The following is a 20,000-nucleotide window of genomic DNA, read 5'->3' as shown; positions in this document are numbered from 1 at the left end:
TAGCAAGGGAATGGGAAAAAAATGTCTTCTAATCAGCTTAATTTGCTTAATTTGGCAATATAAATTGTACATTTTTGTTTGAAGAAATATGAACAAAAGTGTAAAACTCACATTTCTAAACAATCATGAAATAATAATTTAAACTGATTAGAACTACGTGTGAATTCATTCTTTTTATTTTTTCAAATATACATAACTATATCAAGGGCCTCGCACATTTTCTAATATCCATACATATAAATTCGACAGGGGCGATTCTTTCCTATCTTGGGATTCACGGTCAAACGGCTGGGTGGAATTGCGAGAAAAATTATACAGATGTGTAGAATTATCCGGTGGTGATGCTGGGCTTTCTATTTTTTCATAGCTCCCATGGTTACTGAGCTAATCTACTATAATAATACTCTTGTGTTTATGAATGAGAAAGAAAGGGAGGTAGATGAATAAGGAAGGAAGGGGTGATATCATACTTGGTAGTGGGATGATGAAAATTGTACGCTGAAAAAAATAAATCAGACAGCGTTTCAACTCTGTGTGAATATATGTGTGTGTATGTAAAAGCGGGGCATGTGAATGTCTGTGAGTGCGCGCGCTTGCGTGTGTGCGTGTGCGCGCGAAATGGAAGTTCGATGCTTCATCTTTGTTCGCTTAGTATTTGGGTTAATCTTTTGATTTGATTGAAAAAACTCATTCTAAAATTGTTTTTTAACGCAAACGTGGCCAAACAAGTGGAATAGCCACATCATCCAAACCGACCGGGCGAAACCGGACTTAGCTGATATATATATATATATAGATATATGTATGTATGTATGTATGTATTTATATATCAGGTCATCCCATAAGTTCTGTCCGAATTTTGAATGAAGAAAACAAGTGATCAAATGTTATATTTAATTGAAATTTAATCATCAATGTACTTTCCTGCATTATTTATGACTTCCTTTCGTCTATTTACAAGCATTTAAATCCCATCAATGTAAAACTCTTTTAGTTTCAAAGTGAAGAACTCTGAAGTGTCAGTTTCGACCTCCTCCTGGCTTGCGAAAGTTATGTCCCCCAAATGATTCTGTAAACTACGAAACAAATGGTAGTCTAAAGGAGTAAGGTCGGGAGAATAAGGTGGATGAGGAATCTTTTCAGAACCAAGCTCTTCGATCTTTTGTGATGTGATCTTTGCAGTATGTGGTCGCACACTGTCCTGATGAAACATCACTCCTTTTACTAAAGCGGGTCTTTTTTTCTTCAAAGCTTGGTTCAAACACTCTAATTGCTGGCAGTAGGCTTGAACATTGATTGTTGCATTAGGTGATAACAATTCAAAGTGAATTTCTCCTTTGCAATCCCACCATATACAGAGAAGAACGTTTTTTCCATGAAGTTCCCTTCTCGGTTGTGGTTAAGCTTTTTCCCTTTTACCAAGCTATTGTTTACGACGTTTAACATTTCGATATAAGATCCATGTTTCGTCAGCAGTCACAAGTCTATCCAAAAAGGGTGGAATGAGTTCTCAAGATTGGAAAGAAGAGCAGATGTCAACTGGGAGTTGCAGTTGCTTTCGGACAATTCATGAGGCACCCATTTTCCAAGTTTAGGAACCTTTCGAAGTTGTTGAAAATGACGATAAAATGTTGTATGGTTTCAACTAAGCTTTATTGCCAATTCTTCAACTGATAATGCAAGTTATTAACCCAAAATGTATGTATGTATGTATGTATGCATGTATGTATGCATGTATGTATGCATGTATGTGTATGTATGTATGTATGTACGTATGTATATATATATATATATATATATGTGTGTGTGTGTGTGTGTGTGTGTGTGTTTATATATATGTATGTACATACACACACATATACATATACATACATATATATATATATATATATATATATATATATATATATATATATATATATATATATATATATATATATATATATATATATATCAGTATTCATGTGTATGTGTGTATGTGTAGGTTGAGAGAAAATTATATGATTATTCAACATCTTTCACATTATATCTAATGTCGTCTTCACGCAATACCATGTATGGGTGATCGGTTTCGCGTACATGTATGAATGTTTTAGTATTACGTATATGCGGATGGATTTGACCTTGCAATAATGTGTATAAAATATCATACGTCACTATATATATATATATATATATATATATATATATATATATATATGCACACACACACACACACACACACATATATATATATATATATATATATATGTTTGCATGTATGTATATATAATCACTTACGTAGCTTTATATGTATATATGTGTGTGTGTGTGTGTGTGTTTGTATTTATGTATCGGTATAAGATAGCATTGCTTTTCCAACATTTCACCAATCTTTGTTACTAAGTATATTTGCTTTTCGCTCTTTACACTGACTGCGTCCTTTACACACCACCTTTCCTCAGCTCACTTTTATCGCATTCCTCCTTCTTCTATGTCTCCATCGACTCCTAATTCCTAATTCAGTCCTTGTCTTACCTTTGCGTTTTATTTACACCACTTATTCCTGCAAACACATGTCTATCTCTGTCCTGCGCTGTCTCACTCTCTCTTCTTTTGTTTCTGTCTATTCCTCTCTCGTTGCTTGTTATGCAAATCTAAACACCAAGCACCAATCAAGCGATGAAGTTCAGCTTTTTTTTCTTTGTAGAAGTTCAACCCATTAGGATAGATAACAAAACAACAAAACAGTATCCAGATGTCCGCAGCAACGGTTCTCGAGAGAATCGAAACAACTCTGGTAAGAATTAAATTCAATGTATCCTGCTTAACTTCGTTTCCTATTCAAAGAACAGATCACTTACAATACAAGGAAGAGTTTCATCGAAACGAATTTCCCAGAAAACACTACAAGTTTCTACGGCAGACACTTGAAGCGAATAATAAGCAGGAGGGATTAGAATATTGACACAAAAATACAAGAAAATTTGAAAACAAACGAACTGAAGGAAAATAAGTCTAATCCTAAAACATAAAAATAAACAGTTAATATCAATTGACACGGACAACGGAACTATTTGTAATTTACGAAAGGAAGAAGTAGCAGCAAAAATATACAAATATGTCTGTACTCTTGTGTATGTATATTGGATTGATAATTCCAATATTTGGTAAGCAATTTTACGAAGGTAAGTCGAGAAATATATTTTTTATTAAATGATTTGTCTTATTTATATTCGATTTGGATCTATGTAGAAATTTACAGATGTATTCGCACGCAACCGTAATTATACAATCAAAACCTAGCACACACACAGACACACACACACACACACACACACACACACACACACACACACACACACACACACACACACACACACACGCACATACACACACATTCAAAATAAATGATTTGACCTTCAAATTTTGCATTTCGAACTTTATTGAAGAAAACGTAGGTTTGGTGCACATGACGAAAAAAGTTCATCTTAAACACCCAGTCAACCAGATATGTAATGCCGCCAATATATGTAGTCTTAATTGAAATTTCCTTCATTTGCATTCTCACTGACACAGACTCATGTATATAATATAACTATATATATATATATATATATATATATATATATATATATATATATAAGCAATGTTAATTCTCTAAATGAAGTATTAACAGTAACTGCACGATAAAGTGTAGTATATTGCCACTTAAGTGTGGCTGACCCCTAGGGGTGGATGTTACTGTTGCTTTTAGCCCCAGGAGGACATCTCCTCCAGCAGGCTTATATATATATTCCTTTACTCTTACTTTGACTTGTTTCAGTCATTTAATTGCATACATACAAATCGACCTCGAGACTTATTCCTTGTAAGCCTAGTACTTATTCGATCGGGTCTTTTGCAGAACCGCTAAGTAGCCACATCAACGTCGGCTGTCAAGCGATGGTGGGATAAGAGACACAGACACACAACTACATATACTGACACACAACTACATATACTTACACACACACACACACACACACACACACACACACACACGCACACACATATATATATACACTACGGGCTTCTTTCAATTTTCATCTACCATATCCACCCACAAGTCTTTGGTAGGCCCAACCTGGCAACAGTAGAAACACTTTCCTAAGTTACCACGGTTTTAGACCAAACTCGGAATCAAGTGGTTGGGAAGCTAGCTTCTTACTACAAAGTCACTCAAACAAACACACACGCATGTATATTCATGTGTTTGTATATATATATATATATATATATATATATATATATATATATATATATATATATATATATATATATATATATATACACACACATATATATATATATATATATATATATATATATATATATATATATATATATATATATATATATATGCGTCCCTTTGTGTATATGTATATCTTTCTCTGATGCATATATGTGTGCGATTCAAAATGACAGAAAACCCATTACCATTACTTATAGAAAGGAGGCATATTACGTACACTCTCCAGATATCTTTGTTTTCAGAAACAAAGTAATAGAGAGGTAGCCCATGGGAATTATGTTAACCAATACGTTACTATAGAGAACACGAATGTTACATATATTCACTTTCGAATAGGTAGCCATGAATAAACTGCTTTGTGGGCGCCGGTCTGTCAGGTTTTACCCTGTAGCAGGACCTTTGAAAATACGTTATTTTTTCTAAATAAGTTATTTTCTAAAAGGCTTGTAGTAGCTTTTCAAGAATGCATGGCTACACTTTTCTTACGTAAATAACAACGATCTAGGTACGCGACGGCTGAACCATTGCCATGGCAAGCTCAGACGCTGCTATGCATCACATCAGAGTTTCTTATAAGTCTGCTAATACCCAGCTATAGTTTGACACATTTGTTTCTGACTCTGAATGGATAGATTCAAAATTTAACTGGAAGACATATGAGAAAAGTACGAGGAGTGTCAGAAGTATTACCGTATGACATCTAATTTAATTATCTCTTTTCCTATTCTTTATTGAAAAATATGGGTAAATGAACGTTTGTGCGTCAATATGTTCGCGCGCCCGTGCGTGTGTATGTGTGTTTGTGTGTGTGTATGTATGTATGTCTACGCGTGTGCACGCCCTTTTTTATGTTTGTTATCAGTGAGTATCATTTTATGTCTTTGTAGGACATCGCTCAAATACGTTTAAATCGTCTGCCTCGTTTCCTAGTCACCTGAAATTTAAGGATGGATATCACCAGGATAGTTTATTTGCTACCGATATCAAACCAAGAACTGACTCCACGAGAACAACACCAACGACCAGAGTAAGAAGAGAAACGATGACTATATCAAAAACGATAACATCTACAGCGAAAATAGCACTATCCTTAAAATTAAGGAATAGAACACTAACAATGTCAAAACATGCGAAAAAAAGCAATACAGGATATCCAGTATCCAACATACGATCTTCATCATTATCTTCGTCGTCGTCATCATCATCATCATTGTTATCATGGCAGTCCCAATTGTCAACGTTATCGTCATCTTTATTAACAGCATCATTACTGTTCACTCCACCTTCTACCACTTCTTCCATTCCGCCCATCTACTCCAACTACTCCAACTACTCATCAACAAGCCTCTTCCCAACATCTTCACCGTCAAGATCACAATTATTATTTCATTTGTCAACAGAAAAAAACAAATTGAAACTGAGTCAAACGTTCAACAGATCTTTTTCAAATGATTTAGAAGTCGTATACCCAATCGTAAGAGATAAAAAATCAACAATATCTAAAGCAGCAATCGCTGCCGAAGCCAGCCTGGTAAATGAATTAAGGCAATCTAATGGTAATGAGAGCTTTATCTACTCTAATAGCTCAAATATGCAAAGTGGAATTAATATATCTTTGATAACAACAACACTTCCAAATAATTCGACGGTTTCTAACAATTCAAGTGAACTTAAGACAACCACCAACAAAACAGCTGAAGAACCGATACAAAGAGAAACAACAGGACTTATAAATAATATCAATAATGATGTTGCTCTTGCTCATTCTCAAACTTCATGCCGAATGAAATTGACAACAAACGAAGGAGTGATTGTAAATCGGGGTTACCCTTATGCATATGCAAGCTTCGAAAGTTGTGAATGGGAAGTACAAATTTCTCGTGAATTTCGCATAAAAGTGATTTTTGAAGATTTAGATTTAGAATTTAATAAAGACGTTCTCGAAATTTCGTTCGTTGATGAGAGCAAACGGTTCTTTCGCCGTTATACAGGTAGAAAATTACCACCTCCTATCATTCTTGATACTGATCATCTGACATTTGTTTTCCGTTCCGACAGTAAAGGATATGGGAGAGGATTTTATATACGTTTCGAACAGACTCACCAAGGTAAGTCGTCATGAATGTGTTTATTCTTGCAATTCTTCGTGAGAAATTAGGTGTTAGTTAAATAGGTAGACACTTCTTTCCTTTCCCAAGAAAGCAATCATCAGCATTATCATAATCAGCTCATTCGAATGCGCATCTACGCATTTGTTTATATAAAGGTATTTATATAAAGGTATTTATATAAAAGTATACAATTGAAATATAAATGGATTATTAATATATGCAATACAAATATGAATACAGAAACATTGTCCACAATCGTTTCGCTCCACTTTACATATGAAGTAGTTAATTTATTTATGTCATTCCCACCCCCATCATCAAGTTCTTGTTTGCTTCTGAAAGTATTAATGTGGAACACTTAGCCAGTGTTCCTTATATAGGTGGTACGTCAATGAGATTTAGATGATATTTCTATCGTTGAAAAGGCTATTGAATTTCTCACATGCCAAATTCCTAATTAAAGATAACAAAACTTAGGGGTATATGAAATTAAACGTTGCCTGGCTAAAATTTCGGAACTTTTCATAATATTACGCATAAAATATACTCAATCGCTAAACATTATATCTGAATAAACTAGGGTTAGTTCTGCCACGTTTACCAATTTTCTAACGTTGAAAGATATGCTTTTCAAACGTACGATAAAAATGTATTTTAAGTCATCAAAAAGAAAATACAAATCGGAAACGCAAACGATTATTTCATTAATTTGGAAGATCATTGGTGTGAAAACATCAGTTTCAGTTTAGCGAAACATTCCATTCATGCTATGGAACCTGTATCAGGACCTAATTTTCTGTTTTGTTATTCACTTCTAACAAAAGCTACATAAACCGACTAATACTTCACTGTCGTCTCCCTCCGATATTTGCGCTCACACACACACACACACACACACATACACACACACACACACACACACACACACACACACACACACACACACAAGCATACACACACAAACACAGACACAGACACACACACACACACACACACACACAAGCATACACACACAAACACAGACACAGACACACACACACACACACACACACATACACACACACACACACTCACACACACACACACACACACACACACACACACACACACACACACACACACACACACACACACACACACACACACACACACACACACACACAGATACGCTCTTGATGTTTCTGTCTGCATTAACAGCACAAGCATCTTCATTGCGTCTGTTTTATGTAAACGACCCGTTTCTTACCCCTTTCTCTTTCCCTATCGTTGCATATCGTCACTCCCAAAATCCAAAAGCTTCAATACCCTTTTCACAATACCCTGATCTAGGCATACTTGACTGTTTTGCATTCCCACCTAATTCCTTCTCTAGGTAATCGTTGATGTTGCATGATTTCATTCTCCTTCTTTTTAAATTACGTCCATTTTTTTTTTTTTGATGAACATACTTTCTCCACTTTCGGGCGGAAACGTAACAATTGTGACCTTTTAGTCCATAGCTTCTCTACACCTCCTAACACGAAACCAACATCTTTCTACTGAGCTCCGTCTCACATACACCATGCAATCAGAAAGGTAATGGCATCATTGGACCATAAGAATTTTGCTTTCTGATGATTTGACCCGCGGAACTAGAGATATTGTTAACTTGATTGTCTGTTTAGTGGCCTCACATATTGGAAAAACGCCGGATGGTATCGGATGGTAGCAACAACGATTTCTATTAAATGTTCTTAAAAACCGACACAAGCCGTCTAGATTCTATGGTGTTATTTCCAACAATCGTACGATCATATCATACAGAATTACCATTCCAACCTTCCTATTTGCACTCCTCCATAATACATCATATACAACTCATTGACCACACACTGTCATATGCATCTCTACCATAACAGTCTGAACATATCACAATACAGTATTGCACTGACTACTCAAATTCGGAAGCATAGTATGCATACTATTTCGCCTTAAACCAGAACAAACCCACTCCAGCTAACCTCCACTGCAGACATTTCTAAACATAACACATCACAGACACATCACGTGAGGTACCTCTCCCGTCGTTTAACACTAAGCTATTTTATGCATTCATGCTATGAAATAAATTTATTCCATTATACATGGTTATAAACATTACTACAAAAAAAAATGTGTAACTTTTTGTTCTGCTCGTGTGTGTGAACGTCTGTGTATCTGTCACATTGTACATATACGTATATAGGATATATATTCCAATTTTAGCTGGATATTGCACTATATAATAGAACAAGAGAAGAACATATAAACAACTAAAGAAAATAACCACTATTTTCATATGCTATATGCTATACTATTTTACCACGAAAACTCATTAAATGGTCGTTTAAAGAAAATATCCGAGTAACTCTGAATTCATCGAGGAGGCGCCAAACGGGAGAATTATGCTACACATCCCGATACCTGCATACTCAAATATCAAAATAATTCCAAGACCACCACATACACTACCATCTCCTTATAACCATTATTACTTCCTCTCTTTCCATCACTTTCTACTCCTCCCCACCAAATACAAACAGAAATGCCCACATACCCCAATCAACATTCTATTAGTCAAAATTGATAAACCACTCTCAGTTAAACATCAATTTGTGGCATATTTCTCGAAGAAATGAATGCAGGAACATCATATACCCGATGTCCATGGATGCTACGGACTGAGTTATAATCTTCACAGGTATACGGACTGTCATCTGAAGAAAAGCGTGACTTGTGGAAACGCGTGTAGCGATGCATTAAAATATTTACAAATTCCCTCGAAAGATTATTTCTATATTTAACATACATTATATCGACACAGCTTGGTGTGACCCCAAAAATCTAATATTTCCAGTCGGCACCTTTAGGCTGTAGCCGGCATAATAGAATTGGAGTTTTTATATTCATATTCCAAATGTATCCAATAAACTTAAAAGGATATGTACATACATACATTCATACATACATACATGCCTACATACATACACACACACACACACACACACACACACACACACACACACACACACACACACACACACACATATATATATATCTGTAAATATAATATGTGACAATTATTCGGTAGCCATGATAAAACTCCGAGTGTGGGCATGCGTGATTACACAATTGCTATGAGCATTTTTACTCCTTTACCTTTTACTCCCTCCCCTTATTTAGCGGTCATTCTAATAACTCTTTTGTCTTAATAACGGTCAATCACATAGTAATTTCCCTTTGTTCAACGGTAATTTTCATAGCTTGTTAACTGAAGAGATGCCGGTGTGGGTTTCCGCCTAGACACTCGAAACTCGGAGTTTTATCATGGCTACCGAATAATTGTCACATATTATATTTACAGATAAATTCCTCTATTTAGATATAGAGAGATAGATAGATAGATAGATAGATAGATAGATAGATAGATTTACAGGTGTGTGTGTGACCCTGTGTGTGACTATGTGATCATATATGTGAATGCCCAAGTATATGTATGGATATATTTCGTACGCTTGCAAAAAGAAATTTCTGTATTTCAATGAGATTTTTAAATTTTATTTTCCGTGTTAATCGGTATATTACTCACACATGCACACACCCACACACCCACACAGTACAAACATATGCTGGAACACCGCATGACTTATTCTTTATAAGCCTAGTACGTATTTTATCGGTGTCTTTTGCCTAACTGCTAAGATACGGGGACGTAACCACAAGCGATGGCGGGGTAGGGGGACAAATACGAGCACACAACTACACAAACACACGCATATATGCATATACACACACACACACACACACACACACACACACACACACATATATATATATATATATATATACATATATATACACACACACATACATACATATATATATATATATATATATATATATATATATATATATATATATATATATATATATTCGACGTACTTCTTACAATTTCCATTTACCAAATCCACTCACAAGTTTCTTGTAGATGACACTAGTCCAAGGTGCCACGTAGTGGGACTGAACCCGGAACCATGTGGTTAGGAATCAACCTTCAGGGATTTCGAAATGCCAGAGATCTACGCCTCGAAAAGTATGGGTCAGATTCTGAGGGCTGCAAATGCAGTTGAATCATGCAACTCGATTCCCTTTCGTGTAGGCTTGTTCATGCACACAGATGCTGCTCCGCCACCAGCAGCTAACACAAAATTCTACAGGCTCAGATCCACATTCTTTTACGACTGATGTATGCTTATAATATAAATCTTGTAATATACGTAATGAACCAAATATTCACAGAGTGTAATTGAACTTTTAACTGTCAAAGTGTAAAATCTGCATTATGAAATCCTTTTCGCATTTTATTATGTAGTGTAATCCATTAATTGCTCAATAGCTATACTATCAAAAATTGCGTAGTATGAATTGCAGTCAACCCATTCATCTTCTGTATTATATTATACACAGCGTTAAGTGCACATAGTGTTTTGTTACATTCACTGTGTTCTAAATATCAAAATGTATCTATTTGATATTGCTTTTCTCGTTGCATTCTCTGGATATTGTATTGTGAGTATTAATATTATTCCTTTTGAATACTTTATTAGTCAAATATGCGTCAGAATGCTACAGCCACAATTGCAAGGTCTTTTTAGGAGTCACATTTAATTTTTTTCTTACAATTTAAGTTTCTGTGTTTGTTCATCAGTACAATTCAATGAATGGTGATCTACATGTTTCTAAGGAAGAAATGTGTAGAATATACCAAAAATGCTATCTTTGAAAACTACAAGAAGCAAATAATGATCTAAAGCAAATTATAACTAATGTCTATTTGCAGAAGCTTCAGTTCATTTACTACCAAATCCATTCTGTCATGAATTATTGACATCATCAGAAGGTAGTGTGTCAACACCTGGCTATCCTCTTTGGCATTATTCAAATAGTGAGGTGAGTTCATTCAATTCATAAACAGATATTTTAAAAATTAGTCACGAAAAAATTTTAAATTTGCAATTTTTATACATTCAAATATTCTCAATGGATTTTCAGAAAATCTTTTTAGAATTACTTGATAGAAGTGTCAGTAAAGACAATAAAAGTGCTGCAGAAAACTGGATTGAGGAATCTGGTCAAACAAAATTTGTCATTGTTTACTCAGTGAACTGAGTGCAAAGTTTTCGATAATGTAAACTTAAACTACAGAATTCTCGTTTAAGTAAATAGCCACTCTACACAAAATTTACAACAGAAGAAATATATATTAATATCATCTCATACATATACATATATATACGTAACATGGTATAATTATAAACAGGGCCAATTTAAATAATTTCTGCGCTAAATGAACAGAAATTAATGAATAACCGTAATCGATTTTCGAAGCTTATTGGGTTTTCATCAGAGGCGTCCACATCACTTTTACAATATCCGAAGAAACAAGCAGCCAAACTGTTTATATACTCAACAACTGCAGCCGTTGCTCTATGAAGGGGTCCCTAATTTGTATACCGTAAGTGTTTCACACTCTACACTAAATATAAGGGTAAAAATTATTAAAATAATAATTTATAGCAGTCGTTAGCGTCCATAATAAAATTCGGAAGACATAAATATTTATATAATATAAGGGAATTTTTTTACATGATAAAAAGGACAGTGAAATCATAAACACGAAAAAACATTCTTATGGCACATTGCTTGTAAGTAAGCAGGTTGAATGAATAATACTCTCTGTTAACCCTATACCCCAGAGTTTTACTATTAATGATAAAAAATGAATTAATTAGTCGATTGATTAATTAACCTTTGTCAGTAACATCGCTGTAAAATGTATAATTATGAAACTTTACTATGTTCCGCAAACACAAAGTAAATACATGCGCATTTAGTTTCTTCTTTATACATCAAAAATTCAAATCGAATATCCTTAAGCCACAATCCGAATAAATTCAAAAGTGTATTATATGGCCGAAGAATTGCAATATTTATCTATATAAAATGAAGGGTAAACATTATTAGAATTGTGGTCTTCAGTGATAACAGACTGAACTGGTGGTCTTCTCACCGTTATAAATTTTGAAACACTTTTGTATTACACACACACACACACACACACACACACACACACACACACACATACACACACACACACACACATACGCACACACATATGTGTGTGTGTGTGTGTTTATATATATATATATGTGTGGGTGTATTTATATATAATATATATATATATAATAAGTATAAATATGATATATATATATATATATGTAATATACATATATATAATATATACAAACATGTGAGGGAGAGTGCAGATAAAGAAGCCTGGGTTATCCAAAACATTAAGTCAAACCCAAAGGCCTTCATTCATTATGCAAAAGAAACAGACTCAGTACGCTGCAAGATAGGCTCCTTCTTCCAAAAGGATGGCTCCCTGCATCAGTGAGGGACGGAATGACCAGTTCAAAAATATCCTTACCACCCCGTTGGAACACAGACAAATGAACGAACCAGCGTGTTTGTTTTCCACCTCACCTATAACCAGCGAGGCAGTTACGATGGAATACAATGCCTTTATTGAAGAAGATATACTACTAGCCATAGATGAGGTGGACGCAAACTCAACTGCTGGTAATGATGGTTTCCCAACAATCCTCTTCAAATCATGTAAGAGTGTCCTGGCAAAACGCCTCCATATTCTCTTCCAGATATTTCTTGCAAATGGCAGGCTGCCACCCTTGCTAACTACGCAGATGACACAAAAGGCGCAGAAGATACAGAACCCCAGCGTTGTTGCACATCTGCAACAGGAACCGGACTCAGTTTACAGATGGGCTGAGGATAATAATATGCAGTTTCGTGCTGAAAAATTCCAAGCCCTGCGCTACCAGCGTCCAAAACTGAATTTGAAACTTACAGGGTTACAATCCCAGAGCCTAAATTAGTGATAGACTTGAGTATTCACATGAGTGATGATACCCCTTTCCAAGTGTACAAAGTGGATGTAGGCGTTTTCAAATCAAGGCTGGACCTCTTCCTGTCGAGAGTCCCAGATGAACCTACCTCACTGCAAGATGTGCAAATGAGGGTAGCTACATCAAGCTCCATTTTTCACCAAGTGCGACATATTAGAGGAGGCTCTCAGTAATGACAGTGTGGCAAAAGGGCGGTGCTCTAGTATGGCTACAGCTCTGAGCTGAAACTACAAAGAAAAATAAAAGAAATATATATATGCATATATACTAATTATTTAATGGTACAATACATGTATTGAAGCGCCACTATTAGTTTCTTATGTTGAGATAACTCAAACAGATTCTTCAGGCGCAAACCACATATAACGAACAAACAAAAACTGAATAATAGAAGCAACGCGAAAAAACTGAGAAGGCAGCATATAGAAAAACACAGACAGTCAACAACCGAAGACAAAAAAACGGAAAATGAAAACCGTAAAATTAAAATGTCAAAAATAAAAAGTAAAAGAACTATCCGTAGGCCTTAAATGATAAGGCTGAAAAATTATCAAGTCAGTCAGGAATAGGCCGAATTTTCCAATTCTTCAAAATATATGCATGTAACCACTGAAAATATAAGCATGCAACCACTGAAAATTTCTGACACGGAGTTGAATGGAGAGTTAGGGATCTTAGATCCAAACAGGATGTTCGCTCTTTCAGCCAAACAACATCTACATTTATTTGATCCATTCACATAAGGTATGGATGTCTCAAATACTTTCCATTTAATCACATGTGGCGTTTCGTTATATACGAGGTGTGAGAGAGAGAGAGGGCGAGGAAGATAGTTTTCAAATTGAACATGTGGAAAAATCTCAAAATCTACGAGATATTATGAATAAGTATCCGGACTATTGCCATAGTAACTAAGCTAATGTAGGCAAAGTAAAGGCACTTGGAAAAGATTGACCTTGATCTCTAGGCTGCAAATGCCCTAAATTTTAAATCTCTAGGTTACTTCTGCTGTTTACAGCACACCTTGCAAGAAAGGTGTGTAGCGTATGATCATCGCATTGACCATGACAAAGAAAGTTGTCATGGCAATACCTGTTCAGAGGCCTACGCACGGTTGCAGAAAGTGTATGGAGAGGGGTGCATGAGCCGCACACAAGTGAACGACTGGTTCAGACGTTTCCAATTTGGCCGAAAAATGTCGATATTGACCAACGTCCAGGGAAACCCACAACCAGCAGATCTGAAAAAAAAGCCCCATCGCAGGTGTGCGTGCGGCTGTGAGGGGAAATCGTCTAATCACCGTCAGTAAGTTATCAGACAATCGGCAGATTAGTTACGTTTCAGTTCAGTCCGTTATCACTGAAGATTTTGGTATGAGATGCTTGTCTAAACTTTGTGTAGGGTTCTGAGCAGATATCTCCAAGCTTTTAGCAAAACTTGATACTGATTCTCTCTTCAACTTACCCTGCCATTGTCAATGTGACGATCACCCGTTATACACCTTCCTTCCAAGCACTGTGTGAATAGCGGAAGTGAGCTAGAATCTGAAAATTTAGTGCGCACGTACTGCAGAGCTCAGGGTCAATCTGTGCCAAGCGACTTTAATCTGCGTGTTTTAGCTTCGTTACAATGACAGCATTTCTTATATTTATTGATCAAACCACGTATAAGGTATTTATTTTCCCAAGCTTACAAGTATTACATTCAAATCGATAGCTGGTAATTCCTTTGCTGTTTGTGAACAATATTTAAATTGCGATTAAGTAAATATTGGAAGAACTTTATAAACGTATACGATGCTTTTAAAATCCTTCCATAACTATTTCGCTCTATTTCTCTATATGGCAATCAGCGTCTCTTGAATTGAAAAATGCTTCTGCAATCTCACCCAGTTTCGTTGTTGTTGCTCAGCTCTACTAGCTTTTTAAAGGATATTTAGGATTAGATGTCTTCCGGCCTTGAACTGCAAGACATTTGATCAAATTAATTGAGTCAAATTTATCTAAAACTGCTATTGTGTTTAATGTATACATCGCTATTCAGTACTATAAAATTTGATGTTTAAAGAGATATACTCGCTAACTATAGATGATGAACAATTACACGGGCTCTTCGTCGCTTTGATTCAATATAGAAAAGAAACTATCTGATATGATATCCTGTTTGAGCGTCCGGGCGAATAGTTTAGTAATTCGAAGCTACCCTTATTTAATAATTGTCTCACTTTAGGTAATTTTAGCAGTTTTTGATGTTTTATATCCTTTTTGTGCCAGCCTTGATCGAGATGCATACTCTAAGGCGCTCCCTATCTATTTTCTCTCTTGGAACAAAGTTAATATCAAATTGTGAATATGTGCAAGGAAAAGTATGTTGGCTTAGTAATCTGCATATTAATTACGTGTACGATAATATGTTGCAAACACCTGTCTATGCAGTCGGAGTGCAATAATATTTCTGGGTGTGTTTAAATCTAAAATCAAGCATTGGGTACACTTCTATCAGCATGATTAGATAGAAATGTTTTGACAATATAGACAATTAACATTGATGAGGATCTTATATTTAAACCCTCTTATGAATACAACAGAGGAAAGTATCTTCAAGCGGAGTTCTGCATAATAAATACAAATCTACTAGTTTATCGCATATGTAATGCAATGAACTGGAAATCAGTGTTCTATCAACAAACATTCATGCGTATGAGAATGCATTACTGTTCGCGTAGTGTTTTGGCTTAGATTTGGTTTTACACTTTTCATAAGACGAGAGAGAACGCAGAGTTCCTTCAATGCCGGTGTATTTCACTATATTTTGGAGTTAACTTCAATGTTCTAATAAACCTATAATTAATACGGCGTAATAATTCCGGACTATTTTATCATAGTAATTATATGACATCTTTATTTCATCTGCAACAAAGCAATACCATTCCTAACATATATATAGTTTCTACATTGAACAAATATTGTTTACATGAACATTTCTATTCTTGAATAGAAGTTACTCTACTTTGATAAGCTAATGGATTTCGTGTATTTGAATATATTATAAGATTTACTTTTTAATACACTTATCAGCACACAATAATTGACAGCTATATGTGTAAAAGAAACTGAGAACGTGAGACAATTTTATGATTTACATCAATGAATATTTGATTTATTTTCCAGTTTTGCTCTTGGGTAATTGCTGCTCCTGCTAACTCGGTGATCCTTCTAGAAATCACAGGGTTCCAGACAGAGATATACGACCAGTTGAGTATTGGTATTGGCCTCGATGCAGCTAATAATTCTTCGACAGAACTTCTGAAGCTCTACGGTTTACTTGATACTCCACAAAACACTACAATTCCAGCTAACGCTATCTGGATTGATTTCCGAAGTGACGAAACTATAACGGCACCAGGATTTCGTATTAACTATAAAATCATTGAGAGAAGTATGAAAAAATAATCAGGTTCTTTTGCGAAGGTTTATAGAGACCACATTTTACTTTAGAAAATATACACAATGATTCATTGGCAATTCTTTAGAGAATTCTGGTGTTTATAGATTAATCTATAGCGTATAAATATATCAAGCATATTGTATGTTGAATTACTACGTATGCAGCGAAACATATCCATTGTGCAGAAAAAAAAGAACAAATTTATGATGAGTTGATAGGTAAATCGTTGAAGAGAAAATCTGCCAGAGCGACAGAGTGAAAGAGAGGGCGAATGTGATATACTGTCACGTTACACAATATGAAAAAATAAACGAAGAAATTATTTTGTACGAAATCAGTCATGTATTAATTAATTTACTCTGTTGTAGGAATACATGTATTAGCAGAGAATTACAGACAACATCAGCAAGAAGCGCCAATATAATTACATTAGAATACACGTTTTTGCTTTCCTTTTATTGAAGTAAGCATGATTTGAACGTAATATCAGCTACAGAGAGCAAATAAGAATTTCTAATCTTCAATAGTTCGATACATCTATAAAAAAAAGTATTGTTCGTTTTGTACGGATTTATTTCACTTCGAAATCTATCATTCTTTTCTGGACATTGATCGATATTGATTTAAATATAATTTAATATCTTATTGAGGATTTTATATTATTTGAGTTGCTTTTAGTCAAAGATAATATATAAAAAAAAAACTATTTATTAAATTGTACAAAATTGATTTAATACATGATTCTGTAATATGCTTCCTGTAAGCTAAATTATATTTTGAATACGCACAATAAATATCTATACAATCCATACATGATATTGAATATATATATATATATATATATATATATATATATATATATATATACATAATACACACATATATCGCACACTCGAAGCGAGAAGTCGCGTACCTGGTGTTAGAGACTATTCTTTGAAAATAAGATGAATAGTATCGCCAACTTCGAAGCCGTACCTGTCAGTCTGGTAAATAACGGGTTAATCTGAAGATGAATTATCTAAAAGAGTCTTTTATATTACCATCACATATGTATCAATTATTTTCACATCCTAACCGCTGCATCTATCTATATTCGCATTCTGAAGAGATTTACTTAAACCAGTAAATTGAAACGATCATAAATGCTACCCTCATCTCTGCTTCTTCCTTCTTTGTTATCTATTTAATTAAAGACATACCAGCGAAAATCACGAGATTCCCATTGTTATTATATCCATTTCTCTCTCTCTCTCTCTCTCTCTCTCTCTCTCTCTCTCTCTCTCTCTCTCTCTCTCTATATATATATATATATATATATATATATATATATATATATATATATATATATATACACATATATATGTATATATATATATATACATATATATACATAATATATATGGTTTGTTTTTGTGTGGTTGTTCGAGTTAAATTTTAGCTCTCATTTCTAGTAATTGCATATGTTAGTTTGCACTCACTTTTATGAAATTTTCCTTTTTGGTTTTAACTCCTACGGCCACCTATTTTATAATATATTTAATGTATTACTAATATATTAACATATTATTGTCAAAAGTTGGTTTCAAAATGTTGTGAAAATTCTGTAGTTCAATTGCTGTGTCGTGAAGTAGGAACATGTGTTCCCAGATTTTACACTTCTTCACAACACTCTTACTTGAATACGTATATTTATGGACAGCCAGAATGCGTGTATAATTGTAAAGGAAAATTATGTTTCGTAAAAAGTTGTTCAACATTTACATATCAATATTTTACTTAGCTTGTAACACAAAGACGGCGAAGAATAAATAATGCTTTCATTATATTCAATAACGCTTATAATTATTTCTCCTCACACTCACACAGACACGCACAAAAACGCACATATGTGTGTGTATATATATATATATATATATATATATATATGCATATTTGCATATGTGTATGTGTTTTGTGTGCGTGTGCGTGTGCGTGTGCGTGTGCGTGTGAGTGCAAAATTCATTCATTTCTAACTTAGAAATATGTGTACACGTTTGTTCCCTGAGTATATCGGGAATGAAGTCAACGCTAGTATTCGATGTGTACTGATTTTGTTTATTGACACCGAAGGAGTAAAAAAAATCCAAATTCCTCATCAGAACGTGAATATTTATGACTAGATATTTCGCATTATTATGTTCGCTGCTACTCTAACTACTCTACGAGAACATCCAACACATTTGTTTAGATGATTTACGAAAGAATTCAGCTTGGTGTTGTTGTTTCCGGATAGACGTAAAGTTAAACACGTTTTAAATGGAGTTTTATTTGTTGCACTTCAAAGAAATAATAAAAGAACTCAACCACATATTTATGACACATGTTAAAAGAATCCTAATGAGTAATGCTGCTTTCTTATGCATTGATTCTTAAACTTGCTCTTTTTTCTCTTTTCCAGAAATATGTACGTTCGAAATAGAAGCTGGGACTTCTGTCGGTTTTATTCAATCTGCAAATTATCCGCAACCTTATCCATTGAATAGCGAGTGTCAATGGATTATTTATACTCTAAATGGATCTAATATAGTTTTAAATCTCCATGATTTTGATTTACAAGATGGTCATGACTTCTTATTAATAGGCCCAGGTGAGAGTGTTACTTCTAATAACATAAATTCTGAGGAGAAATACTTCCTAGTTGATTTGATGTTTTAATCTATTTATCGGGGATTCATTTGTTCCTTAATACAAGAGAATCATCACTTCAGAGAAAGCGTATCACAGACACTGTAATTCGTAGTAAAAAGATATTTTTAGACTCAAATTTAATTTATTTACTCACTGTTGTCTGCCGTCAAATTTGCTTTCGCAAATTTTCGAATATCTTAACTAAGAAAAGTAATTGTTACTTCATTTACGAATAGGTTAAGCATCCATATATTGTTCGCAATAATGAAAGGATACAATATCATTCTAATATCATGTGTGGAATATTTAGGAGATCAATGATTTATAATGAAATGCTGGAACAATCGCGAAAATTTATGTAAGATGCAAGTAGCTAAAATTATTAGTAGTTGCATAACTAAACAAAAAACATTCATTTAACAGAAATTTGCTCACAAATACAATGAATTCTCTGAAATGCCATGAATATGTTTATAACATACCTATAAAATATGGTGT

General features: G+C 34.4%; 1 protein-coding gene across 1 annotated transcript in view; it reads left to right on the top strand.

Moving 5' to 3' along the window:
• Positions 1-2,456: 2,456 nt before the first annotated feature.
• LOC149134419 (uncharacterized) overlaps positions 2,457-20,000 on the top strand; it is a 50,348-nt gene continuing 32,804 nt past the window's right edge. The window contains exons 1-5 of the mRNA XM_089355954.1: positions 2,457-3,167; positions 5,161-6,381; positions 11,243-11,352; positions 16,559-16,826; positions 19,273-19,461. Coding sequence (XP_089212080.1) covers positions 3,101-3,167; positions 5,161-6,381; positions 11,243-11,352; positions 16,559-16,826; positions 19,273-19,461 — 1,855 coding nt within the window. The 5' untranslated portion in view covers positions 2,457-3,100. The remainder of the gene's footprint in view (positions 3,168-5,160; positions 6,382-11,242; positions 11,353-16,558; positions 16,827-19,272; positions 19,462-20,000) is intronic.

This window comes from Octopus bimaculoides, chromosome 8 (genome assembly GCF_046866305.1).
Source record: "Octopus bimaculoides isolate indiv1 chromosome 8, ASM4686630v1, whole genome shotgun sequence".
Classification (NCBI taxonomy): domain Eukaryota; kingdom Metazoa; phylum Mollusca; class Cephalopoda; order Octopoda; family Octopodidae; genus Octopus; species Octopus bimaculoides.
The sequence above is the reverse complement of the archived record's forward strand: the minus strand, read 5'-3'. Positions and strand labels throughout refer to the sequence as shown.